Source organism: Neolamprologus multifasciatus, chromosome 3 (assembly GCF_963576455.1).
Source record: "Neolamprologus multifasciatus chromosome 3, fNeoMul1.2, whole genome shotgun sequence".
NCBI lineage: Eukaryota > Metazoa > Chordata > Actinopteri > Cichliformes > Cichlidae > Neolamprologus > Neolamprologus multifasciatus.
Window position 1 is genome coordinate 5,317,972 of NC_140441.1, and position 19,439 is coordinate 5,337,410.

At 41.2% G+C, this 19,439-nt stretch overlaps 2 protein-coding genes across 3 annotated transcripts; both read right to left on the minus strand.

Moving 5' to 3' along the window:
* Positions 1 to 355: 355 nt before the first annotated feature.
* Positions 356 to 12,801, minus strand: LOC146521222 (P2Y purinoceptor 14-like). Of its 2 annotated transcripts, none has more exons than XM_085139341.1 (4): positions 10,289 to 12,801; positions 2,669 to 2,783; positions 2,287 to 2,543; positions 356 to 2,124 (listed from the first exon to the last, which is right to left on the minus strand). In XM_085139341.1, exons 2-4 carry the CDS (start codon positions 2,771 to 2,773, stop codon positions 1,512 to 1,514), a joined length of 975 nt encoding a protein of 324 aa, XP_084995467.1. In that variant the 5' UTR covers positions 2,774 to 2,783; positions 10,289 to 12,801; the 3' UTR covers positions 356 to 1,511. The 2 variants fall into 2 exon arrangements, with proteins under 2 accessions (XP_084995467.1, XP_084995458.1); XM_085139332.1 differs by having other exon boundaries at positions 2,669 to 3,720; positions 3,759 to 12,801.
* A 14-nt stretch (positions 12,802 to 12,815) lies between these two features.
* On the minus strand, positions 12,816 to 18,040 carry LOC146521223 (P2Y purinoceptor 14-like). The gene is made up of 4 exons (XM_085139430.1): positions 17,320 to 18,040; positions 15,563 to 15,677; positions 15,203 to 15,462; positions 12,816 to 15,011 (listed from the first exon to the last, which is right to left on the minus strand). Exons 1-4 carry the CDS (start codon positions 17,367 to 17,369, stop codon positions 14,369 to 14,371), a joined length of 1,068 nt encoding a protein of 355 aa, XP_084995556.1. The 5' UTR covers positions 17,370 to 18,040; the 3' UTR covers positions 12,816 to 14,368.
* Positions 18,041 to 19,439: the final 1,399 nt, after the last annotated feature.

Consider the following 19,439-nt stretch of genomic DNA (forward strand, 5'->3'; position numbering starts at 1 on the left):
TTACTGTAACAACCACAAACATGTTTAATGAATCATATTTCAAAACTAAATGCAAAAATAAATTGTCAATTTTAAAATCCTATGCACAAGTTTTGCAAACAACAAAGTTATTTGCAGCCATTTACCTTTTACCCCTTTTTAAATAACCATTTCAAACTATTTACAGAACAATCAGCTGTTCTTCAATAAGATGCCACACAAATTATTTGTGCCACTCCAAAAACAGAATTTCTGTCCACTATAAAGGAAACATCACAGCCTGATACCTGCAGGTCTGACAGCAGCAGGTGTATCACTGCTGTTTCTACCTGGAGACAGCAGTCGCCTCATTGTTCTGACACACAACACAAAACTATCCACAACACTACACACTAACTACACAAGACAACACATTAACTACACACTCCAAACACGCTAAATGTCACAAATCTCTCACCTCTCAAAACTCGCTCTTTCTCTCTCTCTCTCTCTCTTTCTCCGTCACTCCTAAAACTTCCCCCTTTTCCTAAACAACCAAATGTCATGTTGCCATATCGTTTTTTGACGCTCACTTATTTTCTCTTTGAGCCTCGTTTTGACTGAGGTGTTTATTTTTGTCATGAAACAGGCAGGTAGGAGGAAAGACCTAAATGCAGAACTCAAAACACATGGATAAACTGAAGGAGGCTTTTTTATTGCACAGATTACACAAAAAGCACTTACAAAACCAAACCAAAATCTAGAAACTGGAAACTAATAACAAAACACTGGGAAACTACGGATTGCGATTTTAGGGAGCACAACAGAAGAAATCCACACAGCATGAGTCTGTGAAGGTTCTCAGTCATCCAGGTCATCGTAGATCAAGGAGCTTGGAAAGAAAAGCGTCTGGACTTCTTTAAGTTGCTTTAAGACGTTTCACCTCTCATCCTAGAAGCTTCTTCAGTTCAAAGGGTCAAATGGTGGAGAGTCCCAGATTTACACCCTGTGGGAGTTTCCCCCCAAAGAGCTCAACTCTTTGTGTACACCGTTATATTTGTGCCACAAAACCAGCCAATCACAGAATTGAATGCAAAAAAATCTGATTGGCTGTTTTGGTCTCCAATCAGCTCAAAATGACGAAATGCAATATCCCAGAATGCATTTCGTCCAAACTCAAACGAGGCAGTGGTTGAGGAACACAGAGTGGCAGAGTTTGAAATTATATATTAATCCTTCATCTATCTGGCTTACAAAATTTAACAAAAGGTTTTCACTTTAAAATCACTTCATTACATTTTATTTGTTATTCTTAACAAAGAGCATTCACATTCTTATCCAAGCTTAAATCTTTTTTTAACAGCAAAAAACAGCATTTTAATATGTATAAAAAAACACTGGTGGTTTCTGTGGGAGAATGTTTGTGCTAGGTTGAGCTTTGGACTTTGGATCAATAAGCCTCAAAAAAACTTAAATAACTCTCAAAAAACCCAACAAAGTTTTCTTTACAATTCACTGGTTTGGTTTGTTGTTGAGATAATGATGTCCAGCTGCTACTCACTCTCCTCATTTGCTTGTTGGATGTTGGTCCCCCTGAATGCCTTTCTCACCTGAGCATGAAAAGTCTTACAGAGGAAAAAGTAAACAAGAGGATCCAGACAGACGTTGAAAGCTGCAACCATGGTGGTCACCTCCTGCAGGTAGTACAATGCTGGACCCACAGAGCAGCTGCTCCACAGAAAAACTGAGGGTAGTCGAACCAGGTAAAATGGGACAAAACAAACACAGAAGATGCTGACCAGCACCAACATGTTCCTGCGAGACTTCAAGAGCTTCTCTGAGCCAGAGGAGGCCAGCTGCCTCTGCTGTGCCTGCAACACCCTGCGGGAGGTGCTGTAGTAGAAGAAGACCATGGATATGAAGACCACGAGGAAAGCAACGACACACAAAGCCTGAATGATTTTGAAGGACACAGTGACCAGTGGACTAAAGATGAGAACACAGCGGCTGATACTAGAAGGCAGAGATTTATGAGTGATGAAAAACAGGATGATGAAAATAATTCCTGTAGTCACGAGAAAAATCCAGGTGATCATCGAGATGATGCGGGCAGTCCATACTGTCTGCAGGACACGAGTTCGTGAAGGATGAACAATCTTCAGATACCTGAGAAAGAAGAGGAAGGAGGCAGTAGACAACTTCACTGATCAGTCACAGTGCTGCCAAACCTTCAGAAATCTCTCATGCTTTCATCAGGAGTGCATGGTTTGTAGTCAACAACACCATCATGAACTGCATCTGAATCTGAAATCAGTAAAAGTTTCTTACCTGTTGGCAGCGATGTACCCCATGAATATGATGCTGGCACACATGTTGAGGTAGAAGGCAGAGGCTCCAAAGCTGCAGTAGAGCTGCCAAATTATTATAGATCCGCTATTATAGTGGCCGATGCGCAGTGGCAGAGAGAGACAGAGCAGAAAGTCGGCAGCTGTCAGGTTTTTCAGGAAGACCTTCAAGCTGCTCGATGCCTGCTGCTGAGCTTGACAGTAGAACTTTATGACGAAGCCATTGAGAGGTAGACCCACCTGAACATGACACAGAGATGATGGAAAGAAGACTTTGGTACATGCACCTTCAGACTCAACATGAACAGTTTATGAAAACTTCAACCAGTGTATAACAGAGCACAGTCTGAAGATTTGACACTTACCACAAACAGCAGACTGTAGACCACCATAAAGAAAGTGCTGGCTGATGTGTCGACAGCATCACAGGTCTGGTTGGAAGGTGAAGTCTCATATTTTGGGTCAACCATGTTTCCAGATCTGAAAAATAAACCTACTTCAAAGATCTACCTCTTTGCAACAAACTGTGTATAAATGCTAGTTTAATCTTTGAAAGGATCAACCTTCATGGTCCCTTAGTTCGAGATAAATCAAAGTCAAACCAATTTTAAACATTGTGTTGAGATCAACTACATGTGTCTTTGAGACAGTCATTTTGACCCCCAGTAACACTGTAAGAAACCTTGGAGTCACTCATGATCAGTGTTGGGCAAGTTACTCTTAAAAAGTAATTCATTATAGTTACTAGCTACTTCTTCAAAAAAAAGTATCTGAGTTACAAGATTCTAAAAGTAATTACTTACTTGGAAAGTAACTATTGCATTACTTTAAAAAATGTTTAACCCTCTGGGGTCCAGGGTATAATTGGCCATTTTTAACTACTTTTGATTTTCCCTCCATATTTCACCCTTAAAAACTATTTACTTTGCCTTGTTTGGTATCATTCTTTTCAGCACAACCTCACGTGTCTGAATTTACAGTCATGTTTTCATTTTGACATACTGTACTAACACAATTGATCTAAAATCAGACAAAAAACAAAAAAAGTTACAATTTTACTGTAACAACCACAAACATGTTTAATGAATCATATTTCAAAACTTTAAATGTAAAAATAAATTATCAATTTTAAAATCCTATGCACAAGTTTTGGAAACAACAAAGTTATTTGCAGCCATTTACCTTTTACCCCTTTTTAAATAACCATTTCAAACTATTTACAGAACAATCAGCTGTTCTTCAATAAGATGCCACACAAATTATTTGTGCCACTCCAAAAAAATAATTTCTGTCCACTATAAAGGAGAACATCACAGCCTGATACCTGCAGGTCTGACAGCAGCAGGTGTGTCACTCCTGTTTCTACCTGGAGACAGCAGTCGCCTCATTGTTCTGACACACAACACAAAACTATCCACTAACACTAACACTAACTACACAAGACAACACATTAACTACACACTCCAAACACGCTAAACGTCACAAATCTCTCACATCTCAAAACTCGCTCTTTCTCTCTCTCTCTCTCTCTTTCTCCGTCACTCCTAAAACTTCCCCCTTTTCCTAAACAACCAAATGTCATGTTGCCATATCATTTTTTGATTGGTCTAAGTGGTGCATTTTTCCACCTACATGTTCCTTCTTTTTTCCTTCAGGCTTAGAGGAAGTGGAAAGGAAGGCTCTTGGCTCTTTCAAAGGAAGAGTACCCAGCCACTGGTACAGATATGTAGACGACACCTGGGTCAAAATCAAGACACAAGAAGTGGAATCCTTCACTGCGCACATTAACGCTGTGGTTAAAAACATCAAGTTCACCAGGGAAGACACGAAGGATGACTGTTTGCCTTTCCTGGACTGCGCCGTGCACATTGAAGAGAATGGCAACCTCAGCATCAAGGTTTACCAGAAGCCCACACACACGGACCAGTACCTCCTCTTTGACTCCCATCACCCTCTGGAACAAACTTGGAGTAATCAGGACCCTACACCACCGGGCAGAACATGTTCCCTCTAAGCCTGAAGGAAAAAAGAAGGAACACACACATGTAAAGGAAGCACTCAAAACGTGCGGCTATCCTAAATGGGCGTTCTTAAAGTCAGCAAAGAGGCACAGAAAAGAAGATCAGAAAAGAAGATCAGTCCTTCTTATCCTCCTCAGGGAGGATAAGAAGGACAGACGCAACAACATTGTCATCCCCAGTTTCACACCTTGGCTCAGGCGATTAGAGGATCATCAGGGGGTCCTTTTGTCCCTCTGTGGGGGGAAACTCCCACTAGGGTTATATCTGGGACTCTCCACCATTTGACCTTAGAACTGAAGAAGCTTCTCGGATGAGAGGTGAAACATCTTCAAGCAACTTAAAGAAGTCTAGGCGCTGTTCTTTGCAAGCTCCTTTGACTACGATGACCTGGATGACTGAGAACCTTCACAGATTTATTTTCGTTATTCTGACGTTTTCGTACTGGGTACTAGCTAGCATGACGGAGTTTATATACAGGTGGGTGCTATGCAGGGCCGTGCAGAGAGGTTTAAAGGGGCGGGTGCTCAAAGTTAAAAAGGGGCACATTGAACCAGGCTGAATAACAACAACACACATTCATTAAGAATCTAATATGGGCAACAAGGCAAAGCAAACGTAGCCAATGTTTTACCTGATGGGTACAATGTTGCTGTAGAGGGGTTGCTGTGGATAGTGCTGGAGGGCAGGGCTGTGTTGATCTGAGACTGTAGACATTAAAAAGTCCATAGGAGAGATGGTAGCTGATTAAACAAGTGTCATGAGATAATAACAAAATGCAAAGATTGGTGACAGCGCTTGGAACCATAAAGCAACAAAAACTGTGAGAAATAATTTAGGCTCTGCCTGTGAATCACTCTTTGCTTCTCTTCTTCCTTCCATCCCATCATTTCATATATCACTCTCCACTTGCTGAGAACAAGGCACAACTTGCTATTGCAATAAACTATAATTTAATTATCCACACCTAACAACTCTTGCACTTAATGATGACAGAAAAATGTTATAGCACTGCCTTTAGTAGCCTCACACAGCTCCTACTGTTTCCTCCTCATGTCCTTACCAGGCATGTCTGGACAATGTTATATCATGAGTAATATTTTTTAAAAATCCATCTAAATAAAACACACACATGCACGCACACACAGTGACATTTTAGACCTTCTTCAGAATACTGTATATACTATGGGCATCATGGTGCTGATCCAGAATCCTTACATTATTATTTATTACTAGAGCTACAATAATAAAGCAATGAGGAGGGGGAAGTAATAAATATGAAATAATGTATTTATGATTCCATTTGTTTCACTATCCACTCTGTGCAGGGGCAAAGCTTATTACATTTTAAACTGTAGAGATACAATAATTTTACTGCTGTAAAATCCAAATTTTGTCTTATTTAAAATATAAATCTAATATAATCTGCTTCTTAATGTATGTTCTTTAAAATACAGCGTGTGTTTTTTAATATATTATAATTATAATAATGCATAATTATGTGGACATGCATATTAGATCGTTTTTTAGTGAAATATAATCCTTCCAGAAAGGCAGGAAAAGCCCGGAAACTTACTTTAAAACTAAATATGTTCCCTAAAACGGTGACAGAGCTACAGACCCATGACAGCCTTACACAGGTAGCCAGCAGCTATGACCAGCACTACTTGTGCAGTTAATAAAAGGACAGGTAATGTTTGTCACGCTGTTGCACACGCAGCACGCTCGTTTGTTTCAACTTACCAACGTGTACGTAATAAGCTAACACTCCTGTGTGCTATACACTACAGTGTACGCTGTACACCTACTTACTGGTTTTGTCGCATCAGTCTGTGTCTGTGAGTTAACTTGTGTTTCTCCTACAGCTCCAGACCACTAAAAATGCGCGTGCTCTTTGTGAGCTCGTTCCCGGCTCGTAACCAGCGCGTTCTGCCATCAAGGGCGATCATTGGTTCAATGTGATCATGTGACTGATGCAAGCCAGATCCTTTTATTTAGCAAAACTGTGATTAATAGTTAAATATTATTGTTGAGGGGCACAGACAGGACTCCGCACGCACACACACATTAAAAAAAGGGCACTTTGGGCACCCATCAGGAAAGGGGCGGGTGCTCAAGCCCCTCTAGCCCCCCCCTCTGCACGTGCCTGGTGCTATGATGTCACTGATGTTGAACTTTATTTTATTCTTAAGGTTAGTTAGGAGAATTTCCAACTGTCCCGTAAAAAGACGGAATCTTCTCGTATTTAGAGAAAATATTACGTGTTTTGTGTTGAGCTGAAAAGGAACAGTTTGTCCCGGACTTCAGCTAGAATGAAAAAAAGACACAAAGGTGGATTTATTCTGTCATTACACTGCACAGCTGCCTCTTCTTCTTTCATTTTCTCCCCCTTTCTCTCCTGTTGCTACTTTAATCATGAAACTGATCAGCTGATCAGCTTTTCTCTCTTGTTTGTTTATCACCCACTTTGTGCCATCAGCAGCACGTTTAAGCTTGATCAGCTGTTGTTAGAATTTATTTAATATTAATTTCTAGTATCAGCTGATGTTTGCTGGAGCCACAGCTGTAAAAGCTGCTGGTCATGATTTTGGTTTGGATATGTGGTGAGAGGGAAACATGAAGATGAAACCAGGAGATGTCCTTACTGAATCATCAGAGCTGAACAGGTGATGGAGAAACAGGTTTACCTTTTAGGTGACATGAATGAGTTGAAGGGAAGTTATGAACTGTTTCTGAGAGACAAATAACACCAGGATCCTTATCTATGTAGCTGACAGCTGATAACTTTGCAGGGGCGGGTCTAGCAAAGTTTAGCCGGGGGGGCAGGTGGGGCATTAACAGGGAGAGGGGGGCACAAAGAAATACTTTCTTATTCTCATTTAAAATGTCTCGCTTTTATTAAATAATTATCTGAATGTTAAAACCAAAGTTTTTATCTGACGTAAAATGTATAGAAAACATACATATACCAACAAGACTGTACATCACTGTCACAACAGCATCTGTTTTCATTTTCATTCAAAAGCTCTATGGCTTTAATACCTGGTGGGCCGGCTGGATTGCCCGGGCCGATTTTTTGTCCCAGTCCAGCAGTGGGCACGACATGCAGTGAATTAATCTGAGAGGGTGCATTAAAAAATAAATGGCCGCGCCAGCAGTGCACATCGCAAATTAGCTTACATACACACATTAGTTGTGCCGATTCTTAATGACAGTATCTTAGTTAACAACCCCAACTACCAGATTCAACTTATAATTGGCTAAAAATAAATTCGCCTACTGGTCAGAGGGACGTTGTTAGCTTTCCACATTCTGACACTTCAAAAGCTTCAGGAGCTGTCCGCTCAGCACAGCATCAGCACCACGGAAATACACGGATACATCCGTAGACTTGAGACACCATGCATTTTTGGGACTTTCAGGTGTATGGACCAATGTTTTTTTTTTCTGATCAAACCAGAAATCTTTAATGAGCAGCTAGATTTGTCTCGCATTAACTGTCTGAGTTAATACCAGTTAATGCAACATCGAAGCAGCTGGAATCCACAGCTGTGCATTTTCACCTGCTGGACATCACTACCTGACAAGTTTAACTGTCTTCAGAACATTGCAGAGGTCTTATTGACAGGATTTGGCTCTACATATCTGTGTGAGCAGATTTTCTCTCACATGAAGAGTGTCCTCAGGTAGCCGTCTGAATGCTGGACACTTGGAGACCTGTGTCTCTGAGTGGGAGACCAGAGATCACATTAAGATGTATATTAACAAACATGCCATATTGGCCTAGTTTATTTTTCTTAGCATTGATGTGAGGAGACCATAAATAGTGTCATGGTCCTGGGTCGGTGACCCAGCGCTTTTAGTTTACTATCATTTTGTAGTTTATTATGATGATGATTATTATTGTTTGAGTTCTATGTGTTATATTCGGTCTGCCTCTGAGTCTGCGTCTGTGTCTCTGTCTGTCTATGGTGTCACCCCGTCTGTTTGTGAATCTGTCTGTTTAGTTCTGTGTCTGGTTTGGTTCCCCGTGTCTGAGTTTCCTGTTTTATTGTGAAGGTCTCTGTCTGATGTGAGTGTGTTCAGTTTAAGTTTCCCCTGTCCCGTCAGCTCTGATTCCTCCCAGCTGTGTTGCCCTCCTGTCTCTCATCCCCTGATTACTGGTGTGTGTATTTAAGCCCTGTGTGTTCTCCTGCCTGTTGCCGGTTCGTCTGCGTTCCTCTGTGTTCCTCGGTGTTCCTCGGTGTCCCTCTGTGTCCTGCTCTTCGTCTGCCTCTCTGCCTCTCTGCCTCTCTGCCTCTCATCCCTTTTTCGTATGCTCCCAGGTCTGTTATTTTAGTTCCCAGTTCATTCCCAGTTTAGGTGTCTTCAGTTATTTTGTCATGCCCCACTGCTCGTTTGTCGCTACACCACCTTGTAAATAAACTTCACTAGCATTTTCATCCACTGCTTGCATCTTGGGTCCTCCTTCCTCCACACCACATGGCTCGCCTCCTCAGCCGTGACAAATAGCATTTGCATTTTCTGTTGTACAGTTCATTTGCTGTTATGGAGTTCTTGTTATGGATAAGAAGTGTCTTTGTTTTGTTTCAAAATGGCTGATAACTATTCGCTGATAGCTGCCAACATCTGTGAACAAATATAATTCTATAAAGTGGTTCTATATAGTGTGTAACTGTTAATATAGAGCGTTATTAAATGTAATAGTAATAATAATAATGGATTGGATTTATATAGCGCTTTTCAAGGCAATCAAAGCGCTTTACAAATCCACTATTCATTCACTCTCACATTCACACACTGGTGGAGGCAGCTACAGTTGTAGCCACAGCTGCCCTGGGGCAGACTGACAGAAGCGAGGCTGCCATATCGCGCCATCGGCCCTTCTGGCCAACACCAGTAGGCGGTAGGTGAAGTGTCTTGCCCAAGGACACAACGACCGAGACAAAGCAAATTTCTTGCTAATGCAGTCATATGGCACATTGACGTCTGAGGAAATTTTAAATGGCACTCGTCATCAGAAAGGTTGCCTACCCCTGATATATACAGAATACCTGAGACTGGATTTGAACCCAGAACCTTCTTGTTGTGCGGTGTTAACCCCTGCATGCTGTCCTCCTTCACTATATTCTACATTGCAAACAATCTAATCTTTAACTTTTTATTTCTCCATATTTTTCTGAATTAATAATTTGGACTTCTACATCTTGTCTCCTCTCACAGTTGCTCTGAATAAAATGATTTGATTGCTGAGTAACATCTTGCGGGATGTGTTACAACACACACGGTCAGTTTGCGTGTTTTTCTGAGAAACCAGCTGGACTCACTTGTATTTGAAGTATCTCTCTGTACTTTTCTGAGAGCATGAAAAGTGTCTTCAGTCGTTATGTCTTTGTGGTTTCATGGTATCAATTTAAATCAGAAAACACACTGTGACTGCAGCGCTACCATGGACTCTGATGCATTTCCTGTTTGCTATCACTGACATTGGTGCACAGAAAAGTCACACATAGCTTGCTGATTAGTTGCGATAAACAGGTTGCATGCTTTGAAAAGCTATGTAGACAGCAATTTTGAATAACCTAGTGAGTGTTTTCTTGAGTTCAATTAAATTAATTTCACAACAAAAGTTGTCTAATGATGTTTTCTATGTAATGCACCGTACAGTCTTGCTGCTGAATATAATGCTTAGAAAAAGGTATTTGATGCCCTCCTGATAATATTTTCTGAATATAATGATGTGCTAATCACAGTTTATTTTCAAATATATCATCATGTTTGAGCATAAGGTTTTTCATCAGTTCACCTGATGCCAGGACACCATGGGCCTCAGCCAGTAAGAACATCTGTCAGCATGTATTCAGATTAACTTAATGTTCACTCACAGAATCGACCTTAATATTTTGTCCTTTCAGTCAAATTACAGAATTACAAAAGATTTGAGGATGAAAAATGAACAGGACTCACCTCTGATTTTGTAGCTTTTTGTGAGAAGGAAAAGTTGCTTTAGTCGTTCTCGTTGTGTGATGGTATCACTGTAGATCAGGAAATACACAATGACCACACTGTTGCTCTCCCCATTGACGTATTTCCTGTTTCTCGTCACTCTTAAACTGTCACAAGTTATTTTCAAGATAGATATGTGTTTGCTACACTTATTCTTTGAACTTTGACTCAGTCACTTTACTAGGTTTCAGGTTTTCATTTGAAAAACTTCAACATGCAGGCTGACATGCCTAAGGATCAAATCACTGACACTGAGGTGATTGGTAGATGATCCACCCTACCTCTTGAGCCACAGCTCACCCAAAATTCCAGCAGAATTACAATCTCTTGTATTTAGTCTTTGTTTGATGCATTTTGTATGTTTACAAAATGAAGAGAGGATTTTTATTAAGCTTTTCCTAATTATTATGAATAAAAGTTTTTCTCTGTCATCATTGGTCCAGCTTTACACCCAATATTATTAAAACCAAACTCTTCAACTTTGACTAAAAGGAATGATTGGTGTCTTTTGCTTGAACAACTTAACAGCTGTCAACACCAAGAATGCCTATTGTCAAAAACAACATGCCTCCTCTTCTGCTTCTCCCTGTCAGGGTTGCGGAGGAAACTGGAGCCTGGAACTGGATCCCAGCTACCATAGAGTCAGAGGCAGACTCATTCCAAGTGAGAAAAATTTTCTTCCACTGAAAACGTTGGAGGCCTATCTACTTCAACCACACTCACTGCCGTTGGCTGATGCCCTTAGCCGTCGGTGCATTGGTGGTTCTCAGTGTCCGGGGCTGGGCGCTTAAGTATGTACCAGCTCATTCTGGTACATACTTAACTTAAAGTTCCGTTGAAACCAAGCACACCATTGTTTTTCTTGTGACATTACCAATGTGTCACATGGCCCTCTCCCTATTGAAAAAACAAAAGTTATATCCAAGATGGCTGACTTCTAAATGGCCACCATGGTCACCACCCACCTTGAGGAGTTTGCCCCCTCACATATACTAATGTGCCACAAACAGGACTTTAATATCACCAACCATTCCCATGTTATTACGCTGTATCCATATAAATGGCCCACCCTGTATATTGAACTGTTGCACCTTTGCCTCACTGTAAATAAATCCACTGTCTTCTTCAAAGGAGGTTTGCATACGAGTCCTGTTTTTCCACACCAACCATGACAATAACAGTGATGAGAGATGAGATGAGATAGCCTTTATTTGTCAGTTGCAGGTCTTTTGCCCACAACCGAGATGACAGACCTTGCCGACCGTACATACAATACACAAACATCACATTGGGGAGACGGGTCAGGCTAGGTAGCGAGGAAAAAAAGACATCGAAATGTGTAACACAGAAGGATAATACAGGAATGCACAGATATCAACACACCATAGCACAATAAACACAGACAGCAACATGGGAAAGAGTTCCAGTGTGTACATCTGATCTGGGACCGCTGCAATCTTCAACTGCGCCTCCAGCTGACCCGATGCCCACATCAGAGGGGAGGTAAGCGTTGGATCCGTAGCAGGGAGGGTGATGCGTCAGTGAGTGCTTATCAGTATCAGTATATGTATGTGTGTGCGTGTCGATAGTTCAGCTGAGACAGTGTCCTTCGCCCTGCCAGGCTAAGTAAACAGTCTTCCAGCCAACCCAGGTGGCATGGAATGGGAAGGAACAGACTCAACACAGTCGTTATCAGGGAGTTTTTGTTCAGCTCTGGCCTTGAGCTCCGGCCTTGAGCCCACAGCTGGCGCCGAAGGGGTAGCCGGATTATGATGGTAATTTTTCTTTGCGACAACTCATGAGAATTTCAAAGCTGTTCTTTAACTGCTGTTAAAGAACAGCTGTTCTGGTCTCTCAATCTCCTGTTGGAGAACCGCGAGCTTCCCGATGATGGTATCAAACTTGCTTTTCATTCTTTTGCCCAAACAGCCGATTCTGAGAACTCACAACTGCAGTGAGCTGTTCTGCAATGCAATCCAACTTTCGCTCAAGGGTGTTATTTTGAGCAGGCCTCTCCTTGATGTCTCCCAATATATGTTCAGAGGTGTTATTCTGAGTATTTACGGCAGCTGTAAGTGTCTCCAAGGTCTTAACCATTCTGCTTTCGAGCCCGTTCTGAGAAGTCGCGCCTTGTCCCATCGTTTCAATCCCAGCGGGCAGCCTTGGGGGTGGGGGTTTGAACAGCCGGTTCCGCTGTCTTAATTCTCCGATAAGCCAGGGCCAAGCCAGCTCCGATCAGCAAGAACCCTGTTATCATGGTTCCGAATAGGTAGATATCTTCAGCGTCCTCGATCGACAGTCCCGCCAGGCACACGACCCTCCATTTCTGCCACCCGTCCATCATGTATCCGGCAGGGAAAGTCCCTCCAGGGCACTCGGGCCCAGACTTCTCGTTGAGAAAAGGGTGTCAATAGCATTCAGAGACCAGTTGATCAAATCCATAATTCTCTTTAGGTTTTAGAAACAGACTGTGAGTGTGTTCCAGGGAAACTAATACAAAAAAACCCCCACGAGACTAGACAAGGACATAAGCAGGGAAGATAAGGGAGAGGAGAAAAAGTGCGTCCGCCTCCTCCGAGAGCCAAAGAAGAAAGGGACTGGGCAGCTCTTTCCAACTTGCTGGGAAAGACACATGACACGTGAGTTAAAAAAAAAAAAAGTCCCTGCATGGTTGCATCTACCCACCCTGTCACAGCAATCCAATGAAATGCCAAGGTCGGCATACTGGCCTTGGCTGCACCACTGAGAACCACCAACGACCAGACACCATATAATCACTGGGACAGGAGAGAGACCATAGAAGTGAAAAAGGTGCAGGATGTAGGGTACTAATGTATTTATTCTCACTCTTTTCTATTCTTACTCTATCTCTATTCCAGTACAATGCCTTTGTACTTGCATTTAGTTCATCTATTCTGTATTCTGTAAAGTTGTATATATGTATAATTAAATTTTTAATTTTTCAATTTTAGTTTTACAATTTGCACCTTTGATCCAGGAGGACAATATTTTATCCCACTGCATACTTGAGTATATATTGACAATAAAACTCAACTTGACTTGACCACACCAACCTCAAAACATTTGTCTTTATTTAAGCCAAAAAAAAATGAAGCACACACTTATTTTTACATTACATAACACAACTTTGACATATTTGTGGAAAAACTCTAAAGTAGGAAAATGGGTTATAAATGTTTTTTTGTTTTTTTTTATTCATAAGCAAAAGGAATTCGGTCATTGTCTTTTGTTTAATTTTCATTATGAACTGTACAAATTACTGCTGAACGGGATAAAAGTTCCTCTTTACATTGAAATTGGGGGAAGGGAGGGAAATGGAAACAGATGGGGAACACAAGCAGTAGACTAGACAGAGGGAAGCAAAACTGAACCCGCTGAACACAGGGTGCAAAATAAAACAGGAAACACACTGAGCCGCAGAATAAGACACACAGCTTGACACTGGGTTCGTTGAAGAAACAGACAAGGATTCACATGACATAGAGGGGAGAAGAGAAATGAAGCACAAGGAGGGGAAGCATGGTAACAAAAGAGGGAGACAGAAAGATAGGACACGACTAGGAGCTGAAGGGCAAAGAAGACACACAGATAGAGAGGGAGCGAAGGACACATAGATGAAGACAAAGGCACAAAGGTAACCTAATAAACAAAAGCACATAAACTAGAAATTCGCAAACATACTCAGCAACGTAAAATGTAATACTAAATTGTATAAAACTAAATCATTAAATCATGTGAGCCAAAGAGCCAGAACCATATGAACAACATTTGAATTTGACCACAGAATGGTTCAGTTCATTCATACTAAATCAGCCTTTGAGCTCATTCCTGAAAACTAGAAACATAAACACTGATGCCGTCTCTGTGGAAATGTTTCTGTGTTGATTTTAGCTCTGTTTTGATTTCTGACTTGTGGTTTGCGAGGATAAAGGTCCATGGCACTTGTTTTATCAACTTGTAAAACAAAATTGAAATCTAAAATGTACATTTTCAAAACTAACTGGTTGAAGTCACTGGTTCTCATGTAATGATGTCCAGCTTGTCCTTCCTGCTCTCATTCTCCTCGTTTCTAGTTGTATGTTGGGCTCTCCAGGATGCCTTTCTGACCTTGTCCCAAAAAGTCTTACTGAAGAAAAAGTAAACAAGAGGGTCGAGGCAGATGTTAAAAACTGACACCATGGTGGTCACCTCCTTCAGGTAGAACAATACTGGACCTACTGAGTCATCGCTCCACAGAAACGTAAAGGGAAGACGAACCAGGTAAAATGGGACAAAGCAAACACAGAAGATGCTGACCAGCACCAACATGTTTCTGCGAGACTTCAGCAGCTTCTCAGAGCCAGAGGAGGCCAGCTGCTTCTGCTGTGCCTCCAGCACTCTGCGGGAGATGCTGTAGTAGAAGAAGACCATGGATATGAAGACTAAGAGGAAGATGAAGGCAGAGAAGGTGTTGATTATTCTGAACAACAGGCTGACTGATTGACTAAACAGGTGAACGCAGCGGCTAGGATTAAAGGTCAGAGGTTTCTGGGAACTGAAAAAAATTATGATATATACAATTGTTGGAGCCAGGAGAAAAACCCAGGTGATGACAGAGATGATTCGTGCAGTCTGCAGTGTCTGCAGCATGTGAGTTCCTGAAGGATGGATGATCCTTAGATACCTGGAGAGAGACGAGAAATAGGCAGAATACAACTTCACTAATCAGTCACCAAGGTGCCTAATCTGAAGAAGTCAGTTAAGTCAAAAGGATACATTCATGCTTTTGTCAGGAGCACAGGGTAGTGGTTAACCACTTAATCTAGTTTTTACATTATCGGTAACTACAGCCTTAAATAAGTAAAGGTTCCTTACCTGTTGGCAGCGATGTACCCCATGAATAATATACTGGCACACATGTTGATGAAAAAGGCAGAAGCTCCAAAGCTGCAGTAAAGCCTACGAATGATGGGAGAACTGCTGGCATAGTAGGTAATGCGGAGTGGCAGACAGAGGCAGAGCAGGAAGTCAGCAGCTGTCAGGTTCTTCAAGTAGACCATCAAGCTGTTGGATACCTCAGGCCAATCTCGACAAAGATAGACCTTCAATGTAAAGCCATTGAGGAGTAAACCCACCTAAAAATAAACAGAGTGGAAGGAAAAGAAAAGGATTGGTGCATACACCGACACATAAACCAATTTCTAACAGAGCACAATTGGATAATTTGAAACTTACGAGGAACACCAGACTGTAGACCGCTATAAAGTAAGGCTTCATGGATGTATCGTCAACGTCATAGGTCTGGTTCAAAGATGATGTCATGTTTTTGGGGGCAACCATGGATCTGCCACTGAAAATAAATCCAGTTCATTTTTGAAATGATTCACCTCCACGGTCTCTTGGTTTGTTGTGTTAAATAAATGTTGGATTCATTGCCAAGAAGCACTGTTACAACAAAGAAATAGTCAACCAAACACAAATTTATCCACTTTTTGTGTAAAGTTTATATATATTTATATGTTTTACTTTGCTGTTTTCATTGCCTTAAAGAAATGTGAAGTCATATTGCTTCCTATGTTTTTGTTGCTTTTGGCAAGCACATTAAGTTTACATGTAACAAAATGTGCTATATAAATAAAATGACTTTGGCTTTAAAAGCTCTTCATATCGGGGTCGGTCTGTGAGCCAGCAGTTTGAGTTTATTTTGCATTTTTGATTCCTTATGTTAATTGACCCCTGCGTATTGGCTCCGTTTCATACCAGCGTGGCCCAGCCTTGATAAGAAAGCATAGCTGTATTAGTTATTTCCTAACAAAACTCAGGGATTTCATTGCCTACGAATAATGTACGAATAATGAATCAGAGACAACAACAGGAATAAACTGCAATATATATATATGTATTTATATTTTCAAGACAGTTAAAAAAAAACCTTGTTTATGGACATTTTCTTTAATTTTTTGTCTAAAAAGAAAACAGGTTCTTAACAAGAAAATTTTTGCACAAGAAAATTAAGCTCATTCTAGGAATATATATCAAATTTTTTCTTAATAAGATATTTCAGCTCACATTGAACTTTATTTACAGGTTACACACTACACTTCAAAAACAGCTCTGCTTGAAATAAACCAAATATTCTTAAATCAGACAAAATTGTCTTGTTGTTAGCCAAGCAACTTTTGCTTACCCTCATTGGCAGATTGTATTTTCTCAAAACAAGATGATTTTGTAAGATTTAAGACTATTTGCTTTATTTCAAATGGTAAATGGCCTGTATTTGTATAGCGCTTTACTAGTCCCTAAGGACCCCAAAGCGCTTTACACATCCAGTCATCCACCCATTCACACACACATTGTCACACTGCTGATGGCAGCTACATTGTAGCCACAGCCACCCTGGGGCGGACTGACAGAGGCGAGGCTGCCGGACACTGGCGCCACCGGGAAATCCCTCTGACCACCACTAGTAGGCAACGGGTGAAGTGTCTTGCCCAAGGACACAACGACCGAGACTGTCCAAGCCGGGGCTCGAACCAGCAACCTTCTGATTACAAGGTGAACTCCCAACTCTTGAGCCACAATCGCCAAGAGAGCTGTTTTTGCACTGTAGGAATATAACAGGTGGTAACAGACTGTTTCTTTCTATATTCTCTCTATATGCTGGTTTGCTTGAGACAGTAGGTGCAGACCATTCAAGTTAAGTTCCACTGAGAGATGAAACCAGCAAAATTAGTGCCATGGATCATAATGAATGTTCTCAACCATTATCAACATATTTAAGGTAAGGTTGTTCGTCAGTGCACTTGGCACCAGGACACCCTCAGCCTTAGTCAAAAGAACATCGGTAATCATATATTCACATTAGTTTCCTGAACACTGGCAGAAGCAGGCTGATTATTTTTGTCCTTTAAGTGAGGATGGTTAAAAACATCTCTTTTTTTCTAGCAGTAGAAGTATTAAAGATGTGAGAATGAGAAAGTATCAGGACTCACCTCTGGTTCTGTAGCTTTCTGTGAAAAAGCTCTAAAGCTGCTTCGTCCATTCTCAGAGTGATGGTATGACTGTAGATCAGGAAATATACAGTGACATCACACTGCACACTGACTTATTTCCTCTTTGTCTTCACTGTTAAACTGTCAGAACATATTTCCACTACAGATGAGTCATTTTCTGATCAGCTATTGCTACACTTCTTATTTTAGCGCAGACTCACTTTATTACCACTGATGGATTTTATTACTAATGACCTTCATCACTTCATCACTACAGCTAACATGTGACAGCAACTTCAGCCAATTTAAATTGCACTAGTGAAACTAGTGCCATGGATCTGCAAAAAAATATGCAGATGTTTTAGCATTAGTGATAATGGTATTCACTGGCATATGTTAGTATATTCGTTTTGTTTAACCTGTTTTGTTTAACAGGTAACAGATGAACTCAAAAGGGCCACTGACACCACTTTACAGTCTCCTGTCTCTTTCAGGTAGTCACCCTATGTTCCCTCCTCTTCTTCTGGCAAAATCCAAAAATGTCCTTCCACATTCCTCTTCTTAACACTGCACCTACCGAACACCTCTTCAGCTGCAATCCTCAAAATCTAAAGTCATCTTCAGTACAGTAAGTGTTGTCACCTAAGCATGAGCCCTGGTACAGGAGTAGAAGTGGAAACAGGAGGGAAAGAAGTCACCAACACCCATGATGTTGCAATGAGCTTGATAGAGTGGCAAAGTGGAAGTGATCTAAATCTTGGATTAGTCACCAAACACTTGGGAGGCATACATATGTGCAGTAAGACCATTTTTTTCTTTCTTTTTTTATTTTAGAGGGTTGATTGTTACTGATAATGTCTTGTGAATTATACTATTTGATAATGTGTCATTTGTTTCTGCTGGGACAGTCATTTGTCCATGACTGATGTCTTCTGTTCTCACCGTGGAGCAGCATTATGAAAAGATTTCCTAGAAGCTGTCAGCAGGTTTCAGCAGCTCTTTTTTGTCACAGTATGCGCACGTTTTAACCAGCCGTGTTGAGAAATCTCACTGTAGCTTCACACATCAGTTCAGTGGTAACAGCAGGAGGAAGTAGCTGGTGTGGTGCAACCAACACGTTCTCACTCCCAACTCGTCAAATGTGTGATGCATGGTCAGGCTCCCTCTGCTTCACTTATCGCCGCGCAGGGTACCCCCCTCACGTCGAGAATTGACGTGCAGGGTCCTCTCATTGAATACTATAGAGCTCCCTTAATGTTGTTTATTGACGACAAGAGATTGCCGCGGAAGAGCCTGTTGTCCATATATTTATATATTTCCAAAATCACATTGTAGTGACGTATACTGAAGACAATAAATTATATAATTAAACAACTACCTGAGAAACAGCAGATACAGCAGATAAATTAATTATAGGCTATTACTTTTGTATGGTTTATTGCATTTATGGAGGGAGTGGTGTATGCTGGGTAATGGCACAGCTAGCGACTGGGTGACTTTATTCATCCGCTTCGGCTGTTATCAGTCCATACAATGGGCGTTATTAGCACAAATCAGTCCGATAGATATGGGCCATCTCCTGCTAGATTGTTCAGAAGGTTGTTATCATCCATCCAGATGGAGGATCACTAACAGGAGCGTGGCAAGACGGTCTTACCTGTAAACACTGCTGTATCCACCGGATTCCAGCCAGAGTGGATCCTGGAGTCTTCCCACGCTCCTGTTAGTGATCCTCCATCTGGATGGATGATAACAACCTTCTGAACAATCTAGCAGGAGATGGCCCATATCTATGGGACTGATTTGTGCTAATAACGCCCATTGTATGGACTGATAACAGCCGAAGCGGATGAATAAAGTCACCCAGTCGCTAGCTGTGCCATTACCCAGCATACACCACTCCCTCCATAAATGCAATAAACCATACAAAAGTAATAGCCTATAATTAATTTATCTGCTGTATCTCAGGTAGTTGTTTACATTATATAATTTATTGTGTTCAGTATACGTCACTACAATGTGATTTCGGAAATATATAAATATACGGACAACAGGCTCTCGTCAATCTCTTCTCGTCAATAAACAACGTTAAGGGAGCTCTATAGTATTCAATAAGAGGA